General features: G+C 32.0%; 1 protein-coding gene across 1 annotated transcript in view; it reads left to right on the forward strand.

Moving 5' to 3' along the window:
* Hasp (Hig-anchoring scaffold protein) overlaps window positions 1-22,197 on the forward strand; it is a 278,761-nt gene that overhangs the window by 228,971 nt on the left and 27,593 nt on the right. Inside the window, exon 11 of the mRNA XM_065500848.1 lies at window positions 9,063-9,170. Within this exon, the coding sequence (XP_065356920.1) occupies window positions 9,063-9,170 (108 nt within the window). The remainder of the gene's footprint in view (window positions 1-9,062; window positions 9,171-22,197) is intronic.

Raw genomic sequence — 22,197 nt, forward strand, 5'->3', positions numbered from 1 at the left:
ACGTAGGGTAACTTGCAAATACTTGCAGCTAAATTTTATTTTATTTGTTAAATAATTCTTTGACTTATACTTACAATAGCTTAGAGAGCAGGAAAAAGCAGGAACAAAAATAAAAAATAGTCCTTACATATCACTTTTTTAAAATGTAATATTTAGATATTTATATTCAGATTTTGCTTTTATGTATTATACTTACCTTCAGCTGTAGAGTCCATTTTGTTTCGTTTGATTTGCTTGATTACAAAAACTTTGACACCTGTTTAACTGAAACTGCTTCTAGTCGATCTTTCCTACGGTAGTGTGCCATTCGTGTGAAGGCCTCATTCAAACTGAAATTATGAATTGCATTTGAGGCAAGGGACCTTACTATGATAATTTTTTATCTTCTAGATCATTACTTTAACCAACCCAATGACAAAAAACCCCCAACTAAAAACTTTTTTTTTCGACTTTTGCACCTTAATTGCGCAATTAGGAACATTTACACAAAAATGTCTGGCGAAGTTGTTTTTAAGTATATTTAATTTTAATTGCGCAATTAAAATTAAATTGAGACAATTAAGAATGCATGTCTGTACATAGTATTAGACACTAAAATTTCTGTTTCGAAATCAATTCAAAAATTATTCAGCCTTTTTTACTAAATAACAAATATTTTATTCTGTACCTTTTATTTTCATTGGTTCAAGTCCTAAATTAAACATTTAGAGAGACTTGATTTTAGAATTGTAACTTCTTGCTGTAATATTTATATATGTATTTATAGAAGGAGCTATCGGACCATTTACAGTGCTCGAAAGACTCCCTTTATCTTTAGTTATTTGTCGAATTTCAGAAAAAATACAATTTTTGTAAGTCATTATTATTTATTTAAATTTGAAATTATGAAAAATTTTAGCAATTTAATAAATTTAAATATATGTATATGTACATTCGTTTTATTCGATTATTCTACATAAAATTATTCGTTATTCGAAAATGGCCATTTTTAAATTAATTAAATGGAATGATCATTACTAGAATGAATATCCCAATATTCAGTCAAACTTCAAAAGTATATTTTTGTTCTGATTCAATTTTGCATATGAAAATTAGTTATATCCGTATGTGAGTCTGTTATAGAAGTTATATTTAATTATGAACTCATAGTCACCAAATCAAGCAGTATGAATTCTGTTAAATATGGATCGATATTCATATAATCTAGTAGTATCATTTGTGAATAAAATATTATGCGTATTCAAGTGATTTTCGGAAGTGAAATTTATATGGGAAACGAAACTTATTTGTGCTGAATTTTGATTGAATACTGCAATTATTTTGGCATTTATATACCATATAAATGCCAAAATTTTCGGGAGTAAATTAAAAAATCTTTTCATTCCCGGGAATTTTTTAATACCAAATTAAACCAAAAACCTGTGAATTATTTCTCGAATAAATTGTCCTATAATTTTACCAGTGTTTTTTAAAGAAGTATAACTATATTTGGTTGTTCAATGAAGGTCTAGCCTTTTTAAGGATTTCTAATTTAATAGTAGCATTTGATCGGTATTGTTCACTCGTGGTTTTAATAGGTATACAATTAATAAATTCGATTGTATAAATCAGAAATATCCTTAAAAGTTGCAGAGCTAAGCACCCTAATTATTCTTTTAAGAACAAAAAATTTAAATTTGATTTATTCTTAATAGCCAAATATTTCTGCTGTGGCTTGAATTGAGTGAAAAAATTCGGTTATTTCAACCGTAATGCTTAATTGCCAACTGACTATCTGCTAGAACCGAAAAATGGACATCGCAAAGAATCTAAATATTGTTAGATTAAAGAAAACTTAAAAAATGCATATCATTCTCTGCATTGCATTTACTCGAAATGACAAAAAACATGTGAAAATTATCAAAATATTTGGGGGTTGTCTTACATTTTGGTCCATAGCTCTGGCTCTACTAATTCCATTTTCAATACCAAACCATAAACATTTTTGTATAAATTTCATTAATTTCGCTTATGTATTTTGGACGTGAGAGTTTTTTACACAGCAGACAGACATACGGACATAGCTCAATCCTTCAATGTTACACACAGAATGACCAACTTATAACCACTTATGGTGGTGGTGGGTATACAAATATTAATTTTCTGAAAGCATACTGATAACCTAAGGGCCATTATTACAACTTGACTTTAATGTACGTAATAGTAAAATGACCTTTAAAATTTTTCATTATTACAACTTCCTTGTAAAATAAATTAATTTATTTTCGAAAATATGGCAATGCCAGTGAAAAACCCGATTACTTTTGACAAATTGTTTACTGACAGAAAACAAAAATTTGTTTGTGAAAATATTAGTTTGTAGGAAGCTTACAAGCACCTAATCGAAAATAAACAAGTAAGAAAGTATGGTCGGTCAAGCCCGACTATATAATACCCTACACCAAGTAAATGAGCAAAAAGATTTTTCTTTTAAAATATCAATAATTTATAATCGTGAGTGATTTTCGAAATGAGCCTTATATGGGAGCTATGACCAATTATGGACCGATCACAATGAAATTAGGTCGTGTGATTTATGTCTGTATGAAAGTTATTTATGTTGAATTTGGTGTATATACCGACATTTTTAAGAGATTTATACACGTTAAAGTGATTTTCGGAAGCGGGTCTATATGGAAGCTATGACTAATTATGGGCCGATCGTAACAAAATTTGGTGACATGAATTTTGTATATATAAAACTTATTTCGAGCGAAATGTTTGTAGATACATGTATAAATTAAACATTTATGACCGATAAAGTCCAATTTCGAGAGGACATTTGTATGGGGGCTAGGTGAAATAATGGACGGATTTCAGCCAGTTTCAATAGGCTTCGTCCTTGGGCCGAAAAACTTATATGTACCAAATTGTATCCAAATATCTTCAAATTTGCGACCTGTACTCTGCGCACAAGGTTTACATGGACAGCCAACCAGCCAGACGTACGGACATCATTTAATCGACTCAGAAGGTGGGTGTTAGACCAATATTTTTGGCGTTACACACATCTGCCCAAACGCATTATACCCTCCCCACTATGGTGGTGTAGGGTATAAAAATGGTAGTTTGTAAGCAGAAGGAAGAAGCATGTGCTAAAATAGATGAGAAATTTTCAGCACAATTGGCTCGAACCGACCTTAAGAGTCAGTCCATGACAAGTGCGAGTTTATAAAACGAAAGTCCAAGGGGGAGTTAGCTAACCAGAAATCCGAAATTTATCGTAAAGTTGGGGGAATGGCATCTTCCAGGGGTTAGCACTATGTCCTAGAAAATAGCTGCTATGCTGGATTAGAAAACAATTATTATAGTGACTATAGTAAGTTTGCTTTGTTTATCAATATATTTATTGGGAAAACAAAATAAAAATTTATTTATTTTTTATGAATGTGCCATATTTTCCAGAACATAGGACAATTTCAAATACATAAACCTCACTATAAAATTTAAAGGCAAGATGATCCTTCCTTTAGCTTATCGGTCGGTTTTAGCTGAAATCAAGTACTTCTTATCTGTCCGATAACAGCATCCTTTAATTATTGGCAAGTTCTAATAATGGGCCTAAATGTATTTTAAATAAATCAATCAATTTATTACCATTCTACGGAGGTTAGCTAAAAACGAATTTATTCCTGTTCCCTGTCCGAAGTTTAGCTAAGCATGATCGGCTTAGTAGGAATAAGCTCTCCCTTATAAAGGAAAGTTAAAGTAAAGCTTGATATTTACATAAAAGGTTTACAAATTAATTAAATGTAAGTAATCAGTAAGAATTATCTGTAGATGAAATAAATAAAAATGGGTGGGATCAGAGCAGTGTAGTGGTATGTGTTATTTTCGTATTTCCATTCATATTTTTTTAATTTTACTAGGGGTAGCAAAGTGCACCAGGTTATGCTAGTTATAAGTTAATAAATAAAAATAATAATATACATTCGAATAAAATTTTTTTCCTCCATTATTCGTATAATTATTATTGAATCTTATATATAAATAGGCCACACGTTTTTTTGTGGTACACTTTTAAGTATGTTATTGTCCACCAATATCGATGAAACTTTATTTATTGTTAAACTAGCTGAACCCGGTCCGCGTTGCTGGCCTTTAGAAAACATCTGTTTTATATTGCATTTCGATTTTAATATACAGTGTCGGAAAAAGTCGGTAATCCAACCTTCAATGTTAATACATGTGGTGGCGTTTCGGCTGGTTCCAATGAATTCAAAAATTCAGTAGGACAATTGACGACTTGTTCTTCGTTCATTACTGTGTCAATCGATTTGTGTTTTATTGTTTCGCCAGACACTTTCAATTGTATTTGGTCATCGAGCTTGTTAACATCATAATTTTTTGATTAAAAGTAGATTTCATATGGAAATTTATTATTCATGCACCTAATATGCAAGAGTAAACAAAATTGTTTATCTTAGACCAAAAATCAAAAATCTGACTATACACTGTTACCCAAAATGCTTTTCTGAAGATTCCGTGAAAATATTATCAAAATCGGTCCAGCCTTTTTTGAGTCCATACGGAACATACATATTGTTACGTTTTAACCTTTTCAAAACGCTGGTTTATTTCCTTTAAATAAACCGGATACTTTTGATTGCAAATAAAAGCCGTTTAGTAGTTTAAAAATTGTAACAAGTCTTTATTAATTCAAAATGTACAACAACCACAGAATTAAATAGCCACTCAATGTTTTTTATACACGTTTATAAATTCTCAGAAATACAGACACAATTTATAATGTACACGAATTTACTTGAAAAACACAACACAATTTAAGGCACTTAGTTGATGTTTATTCGAAAAGCGTCTCTGATAAACTCACTAACGACTGCAACCTCTGCTACTATTTATAACACTGCCATCAAAGTAAATTAATAAAGTAGCGACAGTACTACAACAAATACAACATTTACAAAAACCACAAGCAATTTTGTTTTTGGTTTAAGGTCTGAGCTGTCAAAGTTGCCTGTTGTTGTTTTTGCTTTTGGGCTTGTTGTATTTTTCGCCACAACAACCACAAGTGAATTGACAGTTCAGACCAAAGAAAAAAAATAGTCAGCTGTTCTACTGAGTCTACTTTATTAATTTACTTTGACTGCCATCTGCACTCTAGATTTCTCTTTAACTGTCTAGAGGTTCCTAATACATACGCCATCTGTGGTGTACTTTCTACAATGTTCTTTAACTGAATATTCGAAATCGAATACAGCGTTGCCAACTTACGATCAAATCAACTGAAAGCTTTTATTTAATAATGCCCACAGATATGTTACAGTTTTACAGCACTGTTATTTGAAAGCATTATGCTACTTTTAAATCAGCCGTTAAAATCGTTATATTTGAATTCAAGTACAATTTCGTAACACTGCCCCCCGCTTAAGCCTGTTCGTCCCGAATAGGCATAGATTCACTTCTCCCATAGGCGGCTAGACGTTTCCGATGTTCAACTTTAATTCCCGATATCGGTCTTCCACATTTCCGTATTCTATAAACCATGTCGTCCAATTTCTTATCCACCCTATGTGGTCCTTTGCAGTGATTCCTTAATTTGGATGACAAACCCTTATTATGTTGTGAACTGTATCGGCTTTTCATTTGGTCATTTGTTATTTTAATTCGTCTCCGAACGAGTTCATGCATTTCTTTTTCTACTGAAGCACCTTCACCCATCTTGGAACCCGACATGATGATCTTCTCTCTGCGGGACAGACTAAGCACTCCAACGGGAACCATTCTGTCGTTGCACTGTTCAACGAGGGCCTCCATTGTTACATGGCCACTTCTCACATCCCCTGGTTCCAACACCAACAAACCATTGTCTATACAATCCTCCACTTCCTCACGGGCCCATACCAAATCCTCTGACTGCGGTGGCAACCTTTTGTGCTCAACAAAAACTAACTTTCTTACTTGAGACTTGCTCTCATATCCGACGTCAAGGGGTATTTTAACATTTCGCCAATTCATGACTTTTTGTCCCATATCCCAAGTAATGCTGTGATTAATCATGAAGTCTGCACCAATGATTACTTCGTCCACAATATCGGCAACAACAAAGACATGATTTACGCTAATACCACCAATAGTTAGTTTCACATTAACTTTACCATGGACAGTGGCAGGCTCTCCAGTAGCGGTGCGTAGACTTACATTGCAAATTGGTTCCATCGATTTCTTTACTAAATCTCTTCTGATGATAGACTGCGACGCTCCCGTGTCCATAGTAAGGATGTGATTCCGACCGTTGATGTACCCACTAGCAGTAAGATTGTTACTTTCCTTCTGCAGTACTGATATGGAGATGGTAGGGCCAGGTGTGGTGTGGGGGTCAGATCCTGTCCTTCAATGCAAGCTCGCTTTAAAGGTGGCTCCTGTAATGCTTGATGATTCACCAGCTGGTTATTTCTTGATGCTGAAACATATCTGATTCGCTTTATTGGTGCTCTGCAGTTTCGCTGAATGTGACCCATTTTTCCACAGTTATAACATTTAACTTTGGCTTTAGTTTGTCTCTTACTTAATGCATTTAAAACTGCCTCTATTAATTCCTTTAATTCGTTGACCATACTTCTATCATTTTCAGCGACAACCCCGATTTTCCGCACATTACACACCTAAGGTTTTGAAATTATCTTTGCTGTTTCTTGTACCAGCGCGAATGAGATGGTTTCAAAGAATGATGACTTTGGTGTGGCACATACCGCATATTTTATCTCTGGATCGCGAATACCATTCACAAATGCCTCTATCCTCAAATGCTCCAAAATCGGATGGTTCTCCCCTGGATAAATAAGCTGTAGCAAACGCTCGATTTCCATCGCAAAATCTTGTAGCGTCTCATTGGCATTCTGCACTCTACCACGCAATTCCATTCGGTATAATTCTTTCTTATGCTCGCCACCGTACTTACGTTGTAGCGCATCCATTATGTCATCATAACAATTTCTGTTGCTTGCTGACACGCTTTCAAGAACTACTGCTGCATTCCCTTTTAAGGCCAATATCAATTCTATAGCTTTTTCTTCATTGTTCCACATGTTTCTAATGGCAACTGTATCAAACTGAAACTTGAAAACATTAAATGGTGTGCTGCCATCAAAACTAGGGGACTTTATTCTACTCGATGTTTCTGAAATAATTCGCACCGGTCCGTCTTGGCATTGAAGATTATTAATTTTCATTTCCAGATCGAGAAATTTATTATCAACATCTTGGGATTGTTTTTCTAGGTCGCTCTCTAATTCAGACACCTTTTTGTCAACGACATCCACTCTGCTGTTAATAACCTCAGACATTTCCTGAATTTTCTTGTCTGTGACTCTAGATGATTCTTGAAATTTCGCTTCCATTTCAGCTAGGAGTTTCTCGTTGTTGACTTGAACTTCAGCTAACAATTTGTCATGGTTGACTCTAGAAGTTTCTTGAAATTCTTATTTGACTTGAGCTAGAAGTTCAGTTTTAACCTCCGCAAGCTGTGTCGAATTTTCGTTCAATTTCGCTTCCAGGTTCTTGTTGGCTGTTTCAATTTTTTCCATCATAGCCGCGAACATTGTGCTTAAATCCATGCTGCTTGTTGTTGAACGTGTAGAAACTTCAATTTCCTCCTTATACTCGAATTCGTAAGCACCGATGTCAATATCACGCCGTTTGCAATTCTGCCTTGTTACCTGCTGTTGGTAGCTCCAACTTACTCAATTCTTTCTTGAGTTGTTCAACTTTCAGTTCTTCAAACTTCATGCTTATTAATTTGCAATCCCACTTCTGACACCAATTGTTACGTTTTAACCTTTTCAAAACGTTTGGTTTATTTCCTTTAAATAAACCGGATACTTTTGATTGCAAATAAAAGCCGTTTAGTAGTTTGAAAATTGTAACAACTCTTTATTTATTTAAAATGTACAACAACAGAATTAAATAGTCACTCAATGTTTTTTTATGCACGTTTATAAATTCTCAGAAATACAGACACTTTACAATGTATACGAATTCACTTGAAAAATACAGCACACTTTAAGGCACTCAGTTGATGTTTATTCAAATAGCGTCTCTGATAAACTGACTCACGACTGCAACCTCTGCCACTATTTATAACACTGCCATCTTCACTCGAATATTCTAGATCTTACTAATACATACGCCATCTGTGGTGTACTTTCTACAATGTTCTTTAACTGAATATTCGAATTCGAATACAGCGTTGCCAACTTACGATCAAATCAACTGAAAGCTTTTATTTAATAATGCCCACAGATATGTTACAGTTTGCTATTACAGCACTGTTATTTGAAAGCATTATGCTACTTTTAAATCAGCCCTTAAAATCGTTATATTTGAATTCAAGTACAATTTCGTAACAATATATATAGATGAAAAATGTTTGTATGAGAAAATTCGAAAATCTTTACGAAAGCGAATGGACCTAATGTTGTATTTTAGGTGTCTAAAACCATATTCAGAAAATTTCCTTTCCAATGATACCAGTTTGGAGCTAATCGGTTGGATGCTCTCAGAGTCTATAACGGAAGGTAGAAACATTTTTTGTATTTTATATATATATAGATTATTAACAAGATTGAAATAAATAGTAAATGAAACTACCTTCTATATTTATGACATGGTTGTGCAAGTATTTTTAATTTATAAAAAATACTTGTGGTAAGTATTTACCCCCATATTCATAAAAAATTTAAATTTAAACAATGCTTTAATGTAAAATTTCTATACAAAAATTGATTTTAAAACGTTGTTTAAATTTAAAAATTATTTATGAATAAGGCCTTTATTATTTAAATCACATACAATATTTTTACCTAAACAAAATATGTTTATTGAATGTCGTAAAAATGCATCAGAAAAGGAACTGTTAATATAATCTAAAAAAAGAAAAGTTAATCTCATACAGCTCTACAATATCTTGTGAATTGAATATTTGTGTGTATGTACATTAATATGTATTTAGTTATGTTTTAAAATTAATATACTTAACATATATATATTTTTTTTAAAATCAGGGTTCTGCTCAGTTAAGATGTGCACATGGCAGTTGGTCCGTTAAAGCATTCTCAGAATGTGTTTCTGTGGCGTGTACTTTACCCAATATAACAGGACTTATATACGAGGTTATAAAAATATAAATAAAATACATATGTATATTAAAATATAGGATGGCATTGAAAAAGTTGTTGATGTTTCCAAATATATCCCAGCTGAATATAAAAACTATTAAAACAGAGCTAATTTTGATAAGTTTGATCCATCTGACAAACCGCTAAGTCTAATGAAAAAATGTAGTATTATAGACATCTTAAGACAATCTGTACATTAATTTTAATTGAACACACCGACAACTATTTTCACTCCATTCATATACGGTCATCCTAATATACATCCAAGAAAACTGTCATATATGTTTTGGAGACTTAAAACTAGGGACCGAAAATAATTACACTGCACTATTCAAGTAGGCATGAATTGTCGATAATATCTGTTATAACTTTTTTATCACTAATATAAAACTTGCCATTTCCACAAATATTATGTACTCATCTAAGTGTTTATCAAATCCAAAACAGTTTTCTCGATGTTACCAAATTATATTCGCCTTGATCAAGTCAAACTTTTATTAATATTCGAATATCGTTAGCATAGTGCGCAGACGTGCTAATTCCGTATGTTTGTGTAAACAACAAACGTGTTAAGTCCATTTTATTTTGTGCATACGTGTCAAATGATCCAAATATATAAATTGGAGACAGCCATTACTGTGTATAAAGGTATGGTCACACATGGCCAATATTTGACGAAAAAGACGTAACCGTTAAATAAATTATATTTGAATTCTTTTAATTTCGACGTTTTTTTTTGACAGACGTTTTTCTTTCTTAAGAGACAGACGTGTTTTTAGCTCGCTCCGTACTTTTATTGAAATTAAAAGCGTTAAAGTTATTTAAAATTAAAAATATATACAATATTTGGCGATTTGGACGCTTAAAGAAAAATAATAAATAAAACCAATTGTGCACCTAAAACAGGTAAAAAAAACAAATAGTGCAAACAAAATTGTTGAATTATCAAAAATAGATTTAGTCTGCATTTACACAGGTAAATTTACTTGAAGCAAGTCTCTTCGATTTCCTTTTAAACTTGCTCGACTGTTACACAGCAATTCTGTGTTCAATTTTGTATGTCAAAACCTAATAGACGCCATAGTGAAAATGAGAAAACAAAAGAGAATTGAAGAGACTTGCCAGTACAAGCAAGTGGGGTACACACTTCTTTCTTCTTTCTTCTTGCCTCTGTCTCCTATAAACTCTAGACTTGCGCATGAAAACTTGCCCTGTGTAAAAGTAGACTTAAATCAGGGAAAGGCAAAACATGGGCGCCGCGTTTTTCATTTACTCTTCTCTTACGTACGTGTGCACACGCATTGTAGAGAAATAAACAACTTTTAATCAGTCTAGCTTGAGAACTCAAACAAGCAGGTTGTGTATCGTTTTTTATCGCACAATTTAAGAATCAGCGTTGCCAGTGAAAAAAAAATATGTCCCAACATTTAAAGATGTATAATGAACAATATGAGATTTTACATTTTTAATTGGGGAAAAGCGACGAAAGTTTACTGGCAACACCGATTCGTGGTGAGAGCGGAGAGAGTGTATAACTAACACAATCGTAAAATGCAATAGTATAGGTTGCCTTTCCCTGACTTAAATCAATGATGTTCATTTCATTGTGCTTTCGCGCTGAGTAACAACACACATATTCTTATTCTCTTTAAAAGAGCATAACAAATGTCTCATTTTTTTCAGAAATCCATTAAACATTATTGTTGGTTGGTTTTTGGACGAAGCATAGCAAACACACGCGTTTCAATTACAATTGAACACAAAACAACAAAGTCAGAAATAAATAAAAAATTTGAGAGAATTTCGGCCGTATAATGTATATGGGGCATTTCATGTCAAGTGAACCAACTTTTGAAATCGATGTCTTCCGATCGGGATGAAATTTGCACCAAGGTTAGCTCTATTGGATAGTAACTCAGACACAATTTTTCAACAACATCGGTCGAGAACTCTCTGAGTTATAGGGGGTAAAATTTTGACAATTTGGTCAAACAGGGGTTTTTTCTTATCCATGTAACTTATTACCTATTGTTCTTAGCAAAATGTGTCCCAAATAGTATAGATAGCTATTTCTTCGATCTTTCGAAAAAAAATATTTAAAAAAAAAAATAAAAAATTTTTAATATTTTTTTTCCGAAATCAAAAACTTTTTTGACTTTTTTTTAAAATGGGTCCTTTTTTTTTTTTTTTTTTTTTTCTTAAAATAAAGTTTAGATATTTTCCTTGAACACCTAGAAAGCCTAGGTCCATTCCTTTAAGATATTTTTAGTCCCTTAGTGGGATGCGAGTGGGATATCTATCAAAATAAATATTTTGTAACAATTTTTTAATTTTTTTTTGCAAAATCGAAATTTTTTTCCAATATGGGACTTTTTTTAAAAAATTTTTTTTTGCTCAAAAGAAAGCTTAGGTCTTTTCCTTTAAGACCTATTTTGTCACTTAGGAAGATGTGAGTAGGATATCTATTAAAATAAAAATGTTGTAACTCAAGACATTCAATTATTGACTTTTTTTTTGCAAATTCGAATTTTTTTTCAAAATGGGCCCTTTTTTAAAAATTTTTTTTTAGTCAAAAGAAAGCTTAGGTCCATTCCTTTAAGATACGAGTGGGATATCTATCAAAATAAATATTTTGTAACTCAAGATATACAATTTTTGATTTTTTGGCAAAATCAAAAACTTTTTTGACTTTTTTTTAAAATGGGCCCTTTTTGTAATTTTTTTTTTTGCTATAAAGAAAGCTTAGGCCTATTCCTTTAAGATGGTTTTGATCGCTTAGTGGGATGCGAGTGGGATATATATCAAAATAAATGTTTTGTAACTCAAGACATACAATTTTTGTGTTAAAACATTTATTTTGATAGATATCCCACTCGCATCCCACTAAGGGACTAAAAATATCTTAAAGGAATGGACCTAGGCTTTCTTTTGAGCAAAAAAAAAATTAAAAAAGGGCCCATATTGGAAAAAAATTTTGATTTTGCAAAAAAAAATTAAAAAATTGTATGTCTTGCGTTACAAAATATTTATTTTGATAGATATCCCACTCGCATCCCACTAAGGGACTAAAAATATCTTAAAGGAATGGACGCCCATTTGGAAAAAAAATCGTATTTGCAAAAAAAAAAGTCAAAAATTGTAAGTCTTGAGTTAAAAAATATTTATTTTGATAGATATCCCACTCGCATCCCACTAAGCGACCAAAAGGGTCTTCAAGGATAATATCTAAGCTTTTGTTTGACCTAAAAAAAAAGATTAAAAAAGGGTCCATTTTGAAAAAAAAAAGTCAACTAAGTTTTTGATTTTGCAAAAAAAGTAAAAAATTTTATGTTTTGAGTTACAAAATATTTATTTTGATAGATATCCTACTCGCATCCCACTAAGCGACCAAGTAGGTGTTCAAGGAAAATATCTAAACTTTATTTTAAGAAAAAAAAAAAAAAAGGACCCATTTTAAAAAAAAGTCAAAAAAGTTTTTGATTTCGGAAAAAAAATATTAAAAATTTTTTATTTTTTTTTTTAAATATTTTTTTTCGAAAGATCGAAGAAATAGCTATCTATACTATTTGGGACACATTTTGCTAAGAACAATAGGTAATAAGTTACATGGATAAGAAAAAACCCCTGTTTGACCAAATTGTCAAAATTTTACCCCCTATAACTCAGAGAGTTCTCGACCGATGTTGTTGAAAAATTGTGTCTGAGTTACTATCCAATAGAGCTAACCTTGGTGCAAATTTCATCCCGATCGGAAGACATCGATTTCAAAAGTTGGTTCACTTGACATGAAATGCCCCATATCTTTTATTTCCTTAAAATTTAAATTATATTCTTTTAATAAATTGGTTATATCTGGCAAAAATTCTAAATCTAAACATTCTTTATTTTGAATATATTGAGCTCGCTCTTGTTCCCCCGCTCTTCAATTATATGATGCAATCAATATCACCGAAAAATGATTGTATAGAATATAGCACAAAAGAGAATACAAAAAATTCCAATATAAAGAACAATACGCCTGTGTTAAACACAACAACAACATCAGAGTTAAACATGTATACACAAGCTTTAAATCAGTATTGCGCAGTAAAGACCTGCACAAGCTGCATTGTTTAACACGAAGACAATTGCCACATGATGCTTTTGTCATGTCATGTTATGTTCTTTTACCTACTTAACAGCAACACGCAAAGGCAATGTATATCAAAACAAAAAACAAACGCAGCATCATTTTAACAACATCATAACACACACAACATTAAAAAAATTAACAGATGCATGGATAACATGGAAAATAATTTCAAGTCATTTAAATCATGTATGAGGCCTTTTTTGTTATGATATGATTTCAATTCACTTGTAGTATTTATTGTGTGCAATAAGAAAAAATCTATATTAATATATAAATGTCTTTGTAAGTTTGTTGGTTTGTTTATTTGTTTGAGCATCACGCCTAAACGGCTGAACCGATTTTATTGAAATTTGAAACGTAGATAGATCCTTACTGGGAAGCGTCAATAGGCTATATATTATTTTACTACGACAGGGCTAGCGAAGCGCACCGAGTCAAGCTAGTTGACTATAAAAATACAACTGAAATTTATATTTATATTATATAGTCGGTCAAAATAAAAATACGAAAGTACACCAATGGGTTTTTCAATGTTGTTTTGGAAAATTTTACAATATTTAGTAATATTACCTGTTATATTATTACTTAAAAAGGAATACGTGGAATATAAGCCATAAAATGCCAATAATTTTCATGGAATTAAAAATGTAATGTGTTTCACATACATATTTTAAATACTACCTGACTTAGGTACAACCGCTCGAATATTATTAACGGGACATTTAATAATTACATTGCTAAATAAAATAAAACTTCATGAACAAAGCCAATTGGCCTATTAGACGGTGTTTAATTAAAGAAAATTAAATTAATGTATAAATCCTTAACGGTGAAGTTTATAATATATTTAATGATATTAAAGACAAACGTGTTTATTATACTCGTTGTAAAAACGTGTTTAAATTTAATAAAGTGTCTCTGAATCGTTCGCGGCATAATTGCTACAAAAATATAAATCTACGAAAATGATCCAATGGAACAAAAGCAACTGCCCAACGATTTGAAGAAAAAGTGTAGGGCATTTTTCAAATAAAATCTAGAAGGCTTGAACAAAATTATTTAAATTTTCTAGTATATTTTTATGTTATTCAAAAATGTTTGAAATTTTTCTTGGAAAATATTTTATTTTTTTATGATTTTCAGCTATACAATGAGAAAATATGGGCTAAATTTACTTCATTTTTGAAATTTAATTATATTATTTACGTTTCAGCCTTTTCGATACATTTAGAAATATTGGACAATATTGGGATATTATACAAAAATATTTGAAATACATAATGCAATTTATTATAAAATAGCAACAAATTTGTGTAAAAAAAGTAAAAATTTCCTTCATGTACAAATTAATAATATTTATGAACATGTTCTTATTCTGAATGAAAAAAGTTTGGAAAAAATTCATGTTCGAAAAATTCATTCCAATTATGAATTTCTTTTTCCTGTGTTACACTTTATTATTTATATTTTTTAAAAATCCTTATATTATTTGTTCTAAATATTTAAAAAAAAATATATAATGCTAAATAATAATAGTTCTCAGATTTTCACAGTTCACCAGTTATGTACAATTTCATTCTGCTATGCAATTTTATTCTGCTTAACAATGCGACACTTGTTAACATCAATTCAATTCAAGCTACCACACATAACAACAGCATCATCAATAGTTATAGACATGACATGGCACAACACGGTTTTCGCGGCGCGATGACATGGTACAACATGGTTTTTGCGGCGCGATGACATTGAACAACATGATGTGCGCGTCGACACAACAAAACAAAGCATCAAATTTTGAAGAAAGACATTTTTCTACAAAATGTTGTCTTGTCCATACCACAATTGTGGAAAATAAAATCACACGTATTCTTATGCTCTTACATTTTAGTAGTCGTTGTCCACTCAACGAGACAACTAGGAATACGCATGAGCACTGGTGTATGACTTTTTCTTTATTTTTTCAGTTTTTGTATTTGTGTGTTTGTAGGTGCACTGAATAAAATAAAGAATTGAATGTGTTGGTGAGAGTAAGTGTATTGGTGAGAGGATTTATTTTTGCGAACCTCTCCCAGCGGCGAAATTGTTGAGGCCTCCAGCTATAAGGCCTTCTGTAAGACCTTCCTGGACCTTTTTTTAGATCCAGTACTCATGCTCGCTTGCCTTCGCAAAAATAAATCTTCTCACCAATACACTTACTCTCACCAACACATTCAATTCTTTATTTTATTCAGTGCACCTACAAACACACAACTACAATAACTGAAAAAATAAAGAAAAAGTCATACACCAGTGCTCATGCCTATTCCTAGTTGTCTCGTTGAGTGGACAACGACTACTAAAATGTAAGAGCATAAGAATACGTGTGATTTGATTCTGCACAATTGTGCTATGGGCTGCGCATTACTGGCTTAGATACATAAGTATTAATAAAAGAATTTTAAGTCCACAAAAAAGGAGACACCTGTTAAAAAGCAGAAACTAACTACAAGTCCCTTGCAACAGTGTGCAACACAGTGCAACAGTGAAAAAAAACACACGTTCATGACTATATAGGTTCGACTCTACTACCAAAGGGTCCATTTTGGTGACCGATTTTTTTTTATGGGCCCCCAAAGTTTCTGGAAATCAGTTGGGCCTCTAAAAAAGGTGTCATCAGTTTTTGGTTAACAGCTAATTCTAACCTTGTGATACGGCTTAACTTTATATGCCAATAATATAGCTAAGAGTCCGCCAAATAAATTTTGTTAAAATTTTTTTTACAAAAAATAGCTTTTTCGTGCACTTTTTTGAAAAAATTGCTTTTTCGTGCACTTTTTTTGAAAAAATATAGGAAGAACATTTTTTTTACTTTTTTTCGAATAACTTCCAGGGTCTCCTAATTTTTCACTAACAATATTTAGCAAAGTTGTAGCTACGGTAAAGTTGAACAACTCTTGAGAACATATCAATGCATTCTGAACGTGTCTAGTCACTCTAAATAGCACATAAAGATCACTTTGTACCTTAACAATTTTCGTTCTTACTATTTTTTGACGCTAAAACAAAGATTTTTTTGTTAAAATAGTATGATCAAGTCCACACTTCTATGTTTTGCTGTATTATTTACTCGGCTGTGGTGTTCGGAATGGGGATCAGTGAGTGGACCCTCAATGTCACACATTTAAAAAAAATCGCCAAAAAGCCATTTATCATCATCATAAGGTGAAATTTAAAATATAGATAGTCCTTGAGAAGGTCTACAAAAATATGCTTTTATCTGTAGGTTATCTCTTTTAGTTCACCAGATATTTGGGTTTAATTATACCCTTCACCTTCGTGAGAAGGGTATATATAAGTTTGTCATTCCGTTTGTAATTTCTACATTTTTCATTCTATAAAATATATATATTCTGGATCCTTATAGATAGCGGAGTCGATTAAGCCATGTCCGTCTGTTTGTCTGTCTGTCTGTCTGTCTGTCTGTCTGTCTGTTTAAATCAATTTTCTGAAGACCCCAGATATCTTCGGGGTCCAAATCTTCAATAATTCTGTCAGACATGCTTTCGAGCAAGACAACCTCGATTTTTGACCTATATATGGATTACTAAGACATTAATATAGACAATATGGATATCTAATGATAGATATTTCAAAGACATTTGCAATGACGTATATAAGACCATAGTAAGTTGGACCTACAATGGGTCAAAATCGGAAAAAAAAATTTAAACCCGAATTTTTTTTTTCACAAAAAAAAATTTAAAAAACAAAAAAAAATTTTAAAATTAAAAAAAAAAATTAAAATTTAAAATAACAATCGAAAAATTTTTTTCCAAAAAATGAAAAAAAAAACTGGAAAAAAAATTAAATTTTGTTTACCTAAAAATATTTAAAATTTTGAAGTATAATTTGGTGAAGGGTATAAAGATTCGGCACAGCCGAATATAGCACTCTTGTTTTTTTTTTAAATTTTGCTCGATCTTTTTTTTATTTTATATATGATGGGCCTACGAAAGGTCGAAATTTGTTTTTTATATTTGACGTATATTTGCGATAAAATTCTAAACAAAATAATACAAACCAAAAGTTGAAGCATCTTTTTATATATTTCAACTTTGTATGCGTGTGTTTTTTAAGTTTTTTTCCCAAAAAAGTCCCCATATTTTTTTTATAAAAAACTAATTTTCTTCGTGGCTATATACATTTTTTTTTGTGATCTGGAAAGAGAACTTAACGCAAAAACGTATAAAGTAAAATTTGTACCCCCCGGACATTGTACCCCCCAGCCCTACCCAAACTTGGCCAATTTTGAAACAAAATTTTAGGTTTGATTAAAAAATTCCAAAAACGCAAAGCACCGATCCCCAAATCTCGTCATATTTGTATAGCCCTATATGTTGTTTATATACATACAAAACGTTTTTACTATCATACTGTAAATAACGTCAAAGTGGCCTATTTTCTAAAAAAAATTTAGTTTTTGGAACACATTTTCCCCGTCTTAGGAATTTCGATGTTTGAAAACAAAGAATGGCTACATTAGTGATGCCATTGACTTAAAAACATTTAAATCTATATTACTTTCAAATTCTATTGTGATATCTGTAAACATAGAGAAAACACATAGAGCGGAAACTCTCCTGCCAAAGACCTAACTCAGTTGTCAATAACCTAAGTGGTGAGAATGTATTAGTAAAAAAAACTATGTGAAAACAAAAACAACACTCGTATGTGTAACTTTTTTGAGTAATTTTTTTGTTTGAGTTTTTTTCGAGTTTCCGCTCTATGTTTTCTATGTCTGTAACTGTTCAAATTTTACATTAATTTAAAGTTTTTATTTTTCTTGATGGAAAATCACCATTTTATAATCTTTAAGGTAAAATACGTCCGAAAAAACACAAAATAAATTCATTTCACTAAAATGTCAATCTCCAAGTAATAAGGTTTCCACCGATATCAAAAAATCGTATAAAAAGCTTATATTTACTCTTCAGAAGCTCCACAAACCTTGCCCCCTTTCAAAAATTTTAATTTTTTTTCATATCTTGTATCAAGCCGGTCTTGCGTGATCAAGATTGGGTAAAGTGATGCGCCTGGATTATACCGATAATGATTTGCCCATTCTTCGTTATTCCAGCACAATAGAGATGTATACACTCGAACATACATTTTTAACAAAACATTTTTGTTTTAGAGTCAACAAATAGTAAAAAACTAAAATTTTTAAGCTACAAAGTGATTTTTGACAGCTATTTAGAATGCCTAGATATGTTCGGATTGCATTGATATGTTCACAAGAGTTATTCAGATTTACCGTAGCTCCAACTTTGCAAAATATTGTTATTGAAAAATTAGAAGTCCCTGGAAGTTATTCTAAAAAAAGAAAAAACAAATTTTTTCTTCCTATATTTTTTCAACAAAAGTGCACGAAAAAGCTATTTTTTGGAAAAGAATTTTAACAAAATTTATTTGGCGGATTCTTAGCTATATTATTGCCATATAAAGTTAAGCCGTATCACAAAGTTTGAATTAGCAGTTAACCAAAAACTGATGACACCTTTTTTAGAGGCCTCACTGATTTTCAGAAACTTTAGGGGCCCATAAAAAAAATTGACAAACTGAGTATAGGGTTTTACGTTATTTACTGAATTAGAATTATAAAAAAGTACCCTGCATGCGGAGACTTGCATTCTTCATCACAATGTGATATTATCCAAAAGGGTCTCAAAAAGAAATGTGGAAACTGTCGTGGCGACCATGCGGCGAATTATCGGGGATGCCCAGTTTACAAAGAATTATTAAAAATATTGAGAGAGAGGCGTCAACCAAAGAGAGATGATGCGGCTAACATAGATTTTCCTACACCAGTAAATTCAGTAGCCCGTAATAATGAAAATATAAACTCTACGACAATAAATTTCCCACAATGTTTTGAAGTCAGAAAATAAGCAGCCTAATATACCCCAAAATACGGGAGGGGTAGAAAACCAGTTACAAGCGCTTACACAAAATATTACCTCTCTTAATCAAAACATGACTAACATAATGTCAACCATGCAAAACACAATACAAGAGCGCAGAACGAAATGCTTCAAATCCTCCTATCAAAAAAATGAGTTTCTTGAAAGTTTGTTTTTGGAATGCAAATGGTTTGAACCAACATAAATCTGAGGTTTATAATTTTATGATAAATAAAGACGTCAATGTGATGTTAATTTCTGAGACATACCTTACAAATAGATATAACTTTAATATTCCAGGATTTTCATTCCATAACACAAATCATCCCGACGGAAAAGCTCATGGTGGTACTGGTATCTTGATTAAAAGCCGTTTAAAACATTATGCCCTAGATAAATTTTCAAAAGAATATATGCAAGCAACTTCCATACGACTGGAATGTTTATTTGGAAATCTTAAAGTGAGTTCAATATATTGCCCCCACGATTTTTGTTGACTAGGGACAAATTTTAAGAATTCTTTGATCGTTTCCTGGCATGTGGTGATTACAATGCGAAACATACATACTGGTGTTAACCCTAGAGGAAGACAGCTCTACAAAGCCCTAGTTGACAGTAAGAATTGCCTGGATGTCATATCCCCTGGCCAACCAACATACTAGCTTACTGATCCTAGGAAGATTCTTGACCTTATAGACTTTTGATTTATCTTCCGACCATTCACCCGTAATAGTCACCTATTATGGGAAAAATATACCAAAATCTCCTGCAAATATTCCGTTTTACAAAACAAATTGGCTTAAATACAGGAAGTTCAGCAGTAGCCATATCCACACAAATCCAAATATACAGTGTGAGGGAGAGATAAACGAATGCGTCAATGACTTCACGTCATTGAGATCTCTAGAAAGCCAAAAATGCATGCTTCTCGAAAAGAGAAAGCTTAGAAGAGAGTGGCAACAAAATAGATCACCTGCTGCAAAGCAGAGGCTGTCCTTCGCTACTAGAAAACTTAAGAGAGCCCTTTGTTTAGAAGAGGATCGCAGAAACAGAAGATACATTGAGAGTTTGACGAATACTAAAAATACGAACTTTTCTCTTTGGAAAGATAATATCAAACCACCGGTAGAGGGAAAAACTCCGTTGAGAAAAGCTGACCGTAATTGGGCAAGAAATGCTAAGGACAAAGCATTAATTTTTGCCGAGCACCTACGTAATGTATTTAAGCCAAATCCACCCAACAATGATTTTGTACTGGAAAATCCTCCTGTTCATGAGACAGCGGATGATCATATCAGAAGTCCCGAGGACGTTCGAAAAGTAATCAAAAATAACATACAAAAAAATCTCCAGGATATGAAAAATTACGCCATCCATGATTAAAAACCTACCTAATATAGCTATAATCGTGCTATCTGTATTGTTTTCTGCGATCATTAGACTAGGCGTGTTCCCAACAAATTGGAAAATTGCTCAGATCATGATACCTAAACCAAGAAAAGATTTAACAATGCCGACTTCATACAGACCTATAAGTCTACTGCCATGCATATCAAAGTTATTTGAGAAAATATTGCAATGTAAAATTATGCCATACTTAAATAACCAAAATATTATCCCAGTTCATCACTTTGGTTTTCGTGAACAACATGGAACCATTGAACAAGTTAATCGATTGACTGGAGAGATCAGAAAATCTTTTGAAAATAAAAAATACTGCTGTGCTATCTTTTTGGACATCGCCCAGGCCTTCGACAAGGTGTAGCATAAGGGGTTAATTCACAAAATTAAGTGTCTACTGCTACCAAGTACGCATCGATTGCTGGTGTCATACATATCAGACAGAGTTTTTAGAGTGAAATGTTGCGATTATGTAACAGGAAATTATGAAATAAAAGCTGGTGTTCCACAGGGAAGTGTTCTCGGACCAACACTTTATTTGATATATACTTCTGACTAGAGTTGGGTTGTTCATGAACGAACAAGTTCAATTGAACTATTCAGTTAGATGAACAATGTGAGTTGTTCACTAATTTAGTTCATTTTTGTTCACTTTGTTCACTTATTCTTTTAAGTCAAATGACATTTGCCTAAATGATTATTATAATGTTGCCAATCGAACAGCTGTTTTTTATAGTTGTCATTTACAATTCAGTTTTTAACAAGGTGCATTTAATAAGGTGCCATCGGCAGCACAGCTGATTATAGAAATAGCTCGCACAAATGTCAAACAGCATATATAAAAAATATTCGCCCGTACGTCCGTATGTCAAACTCTATATATAAAAAATAAGTGAATTCGCCTGTATTTATTTCAATTCGCCACTGTTAAATACGCCTTGGTTTTTAAGCATTAAAACCAGAATTGCCAAGTTTTTTAATATAAAAATTTAGCATACAAATAAATAATTTTTTATTCAAATATAATAAGACCTAACTAATTAAATTATTACATATATAATAATAAATAATTTTTTATATCTACTAACATGAATTTAATATATTGGTAGAACATTTTTAATATATTGGTAGCACACTTTTTACCATTGTAAGGTTAAAAATCTTATTGTGATTTATATACGTTATTTAAATTTTTCGCCGAATCAAATTTTTTTTAAATTTTCACAAGCGAACAAATTTTAATTTTGTAAAAGTAAAGTGCTCACGTTTTAAAAAGGACATGTCATCAAAAAGAAAACATAGTTCTATATGGACACATTTTACAGAAGAAGAGGGCCAACGGGCAAAATGCAAATATTGCAAAAACTCACTTAGTATGACAGGTGGCTCTCAAAGCAGTTTAACTCGTCATTTAAAAAGCAAGCACCCCCTAACTCCAATCACCATTGAAAGGCAAGAAGCAGCAACTGTAACACCATCAATTGATTTTGATTGTGATACGCCAACAACTAGCTCTCGCATAGTTCAGCAGCCCCAGCAGCAAAGT

This window comes from Calliphora vicina, chromosome 2 (assembly GCF_958450345.1).
Source record: "Calliphora vicina chromosome 2, idCalVici1.1, whole genome shotgun sequence".
Classification (NCBI taxonomy): Eukaryota; Metazoa; Arthropoda; class Insecta; order Diptera; family Calliphoridae; genus Calliphora; species Calliphora vicina.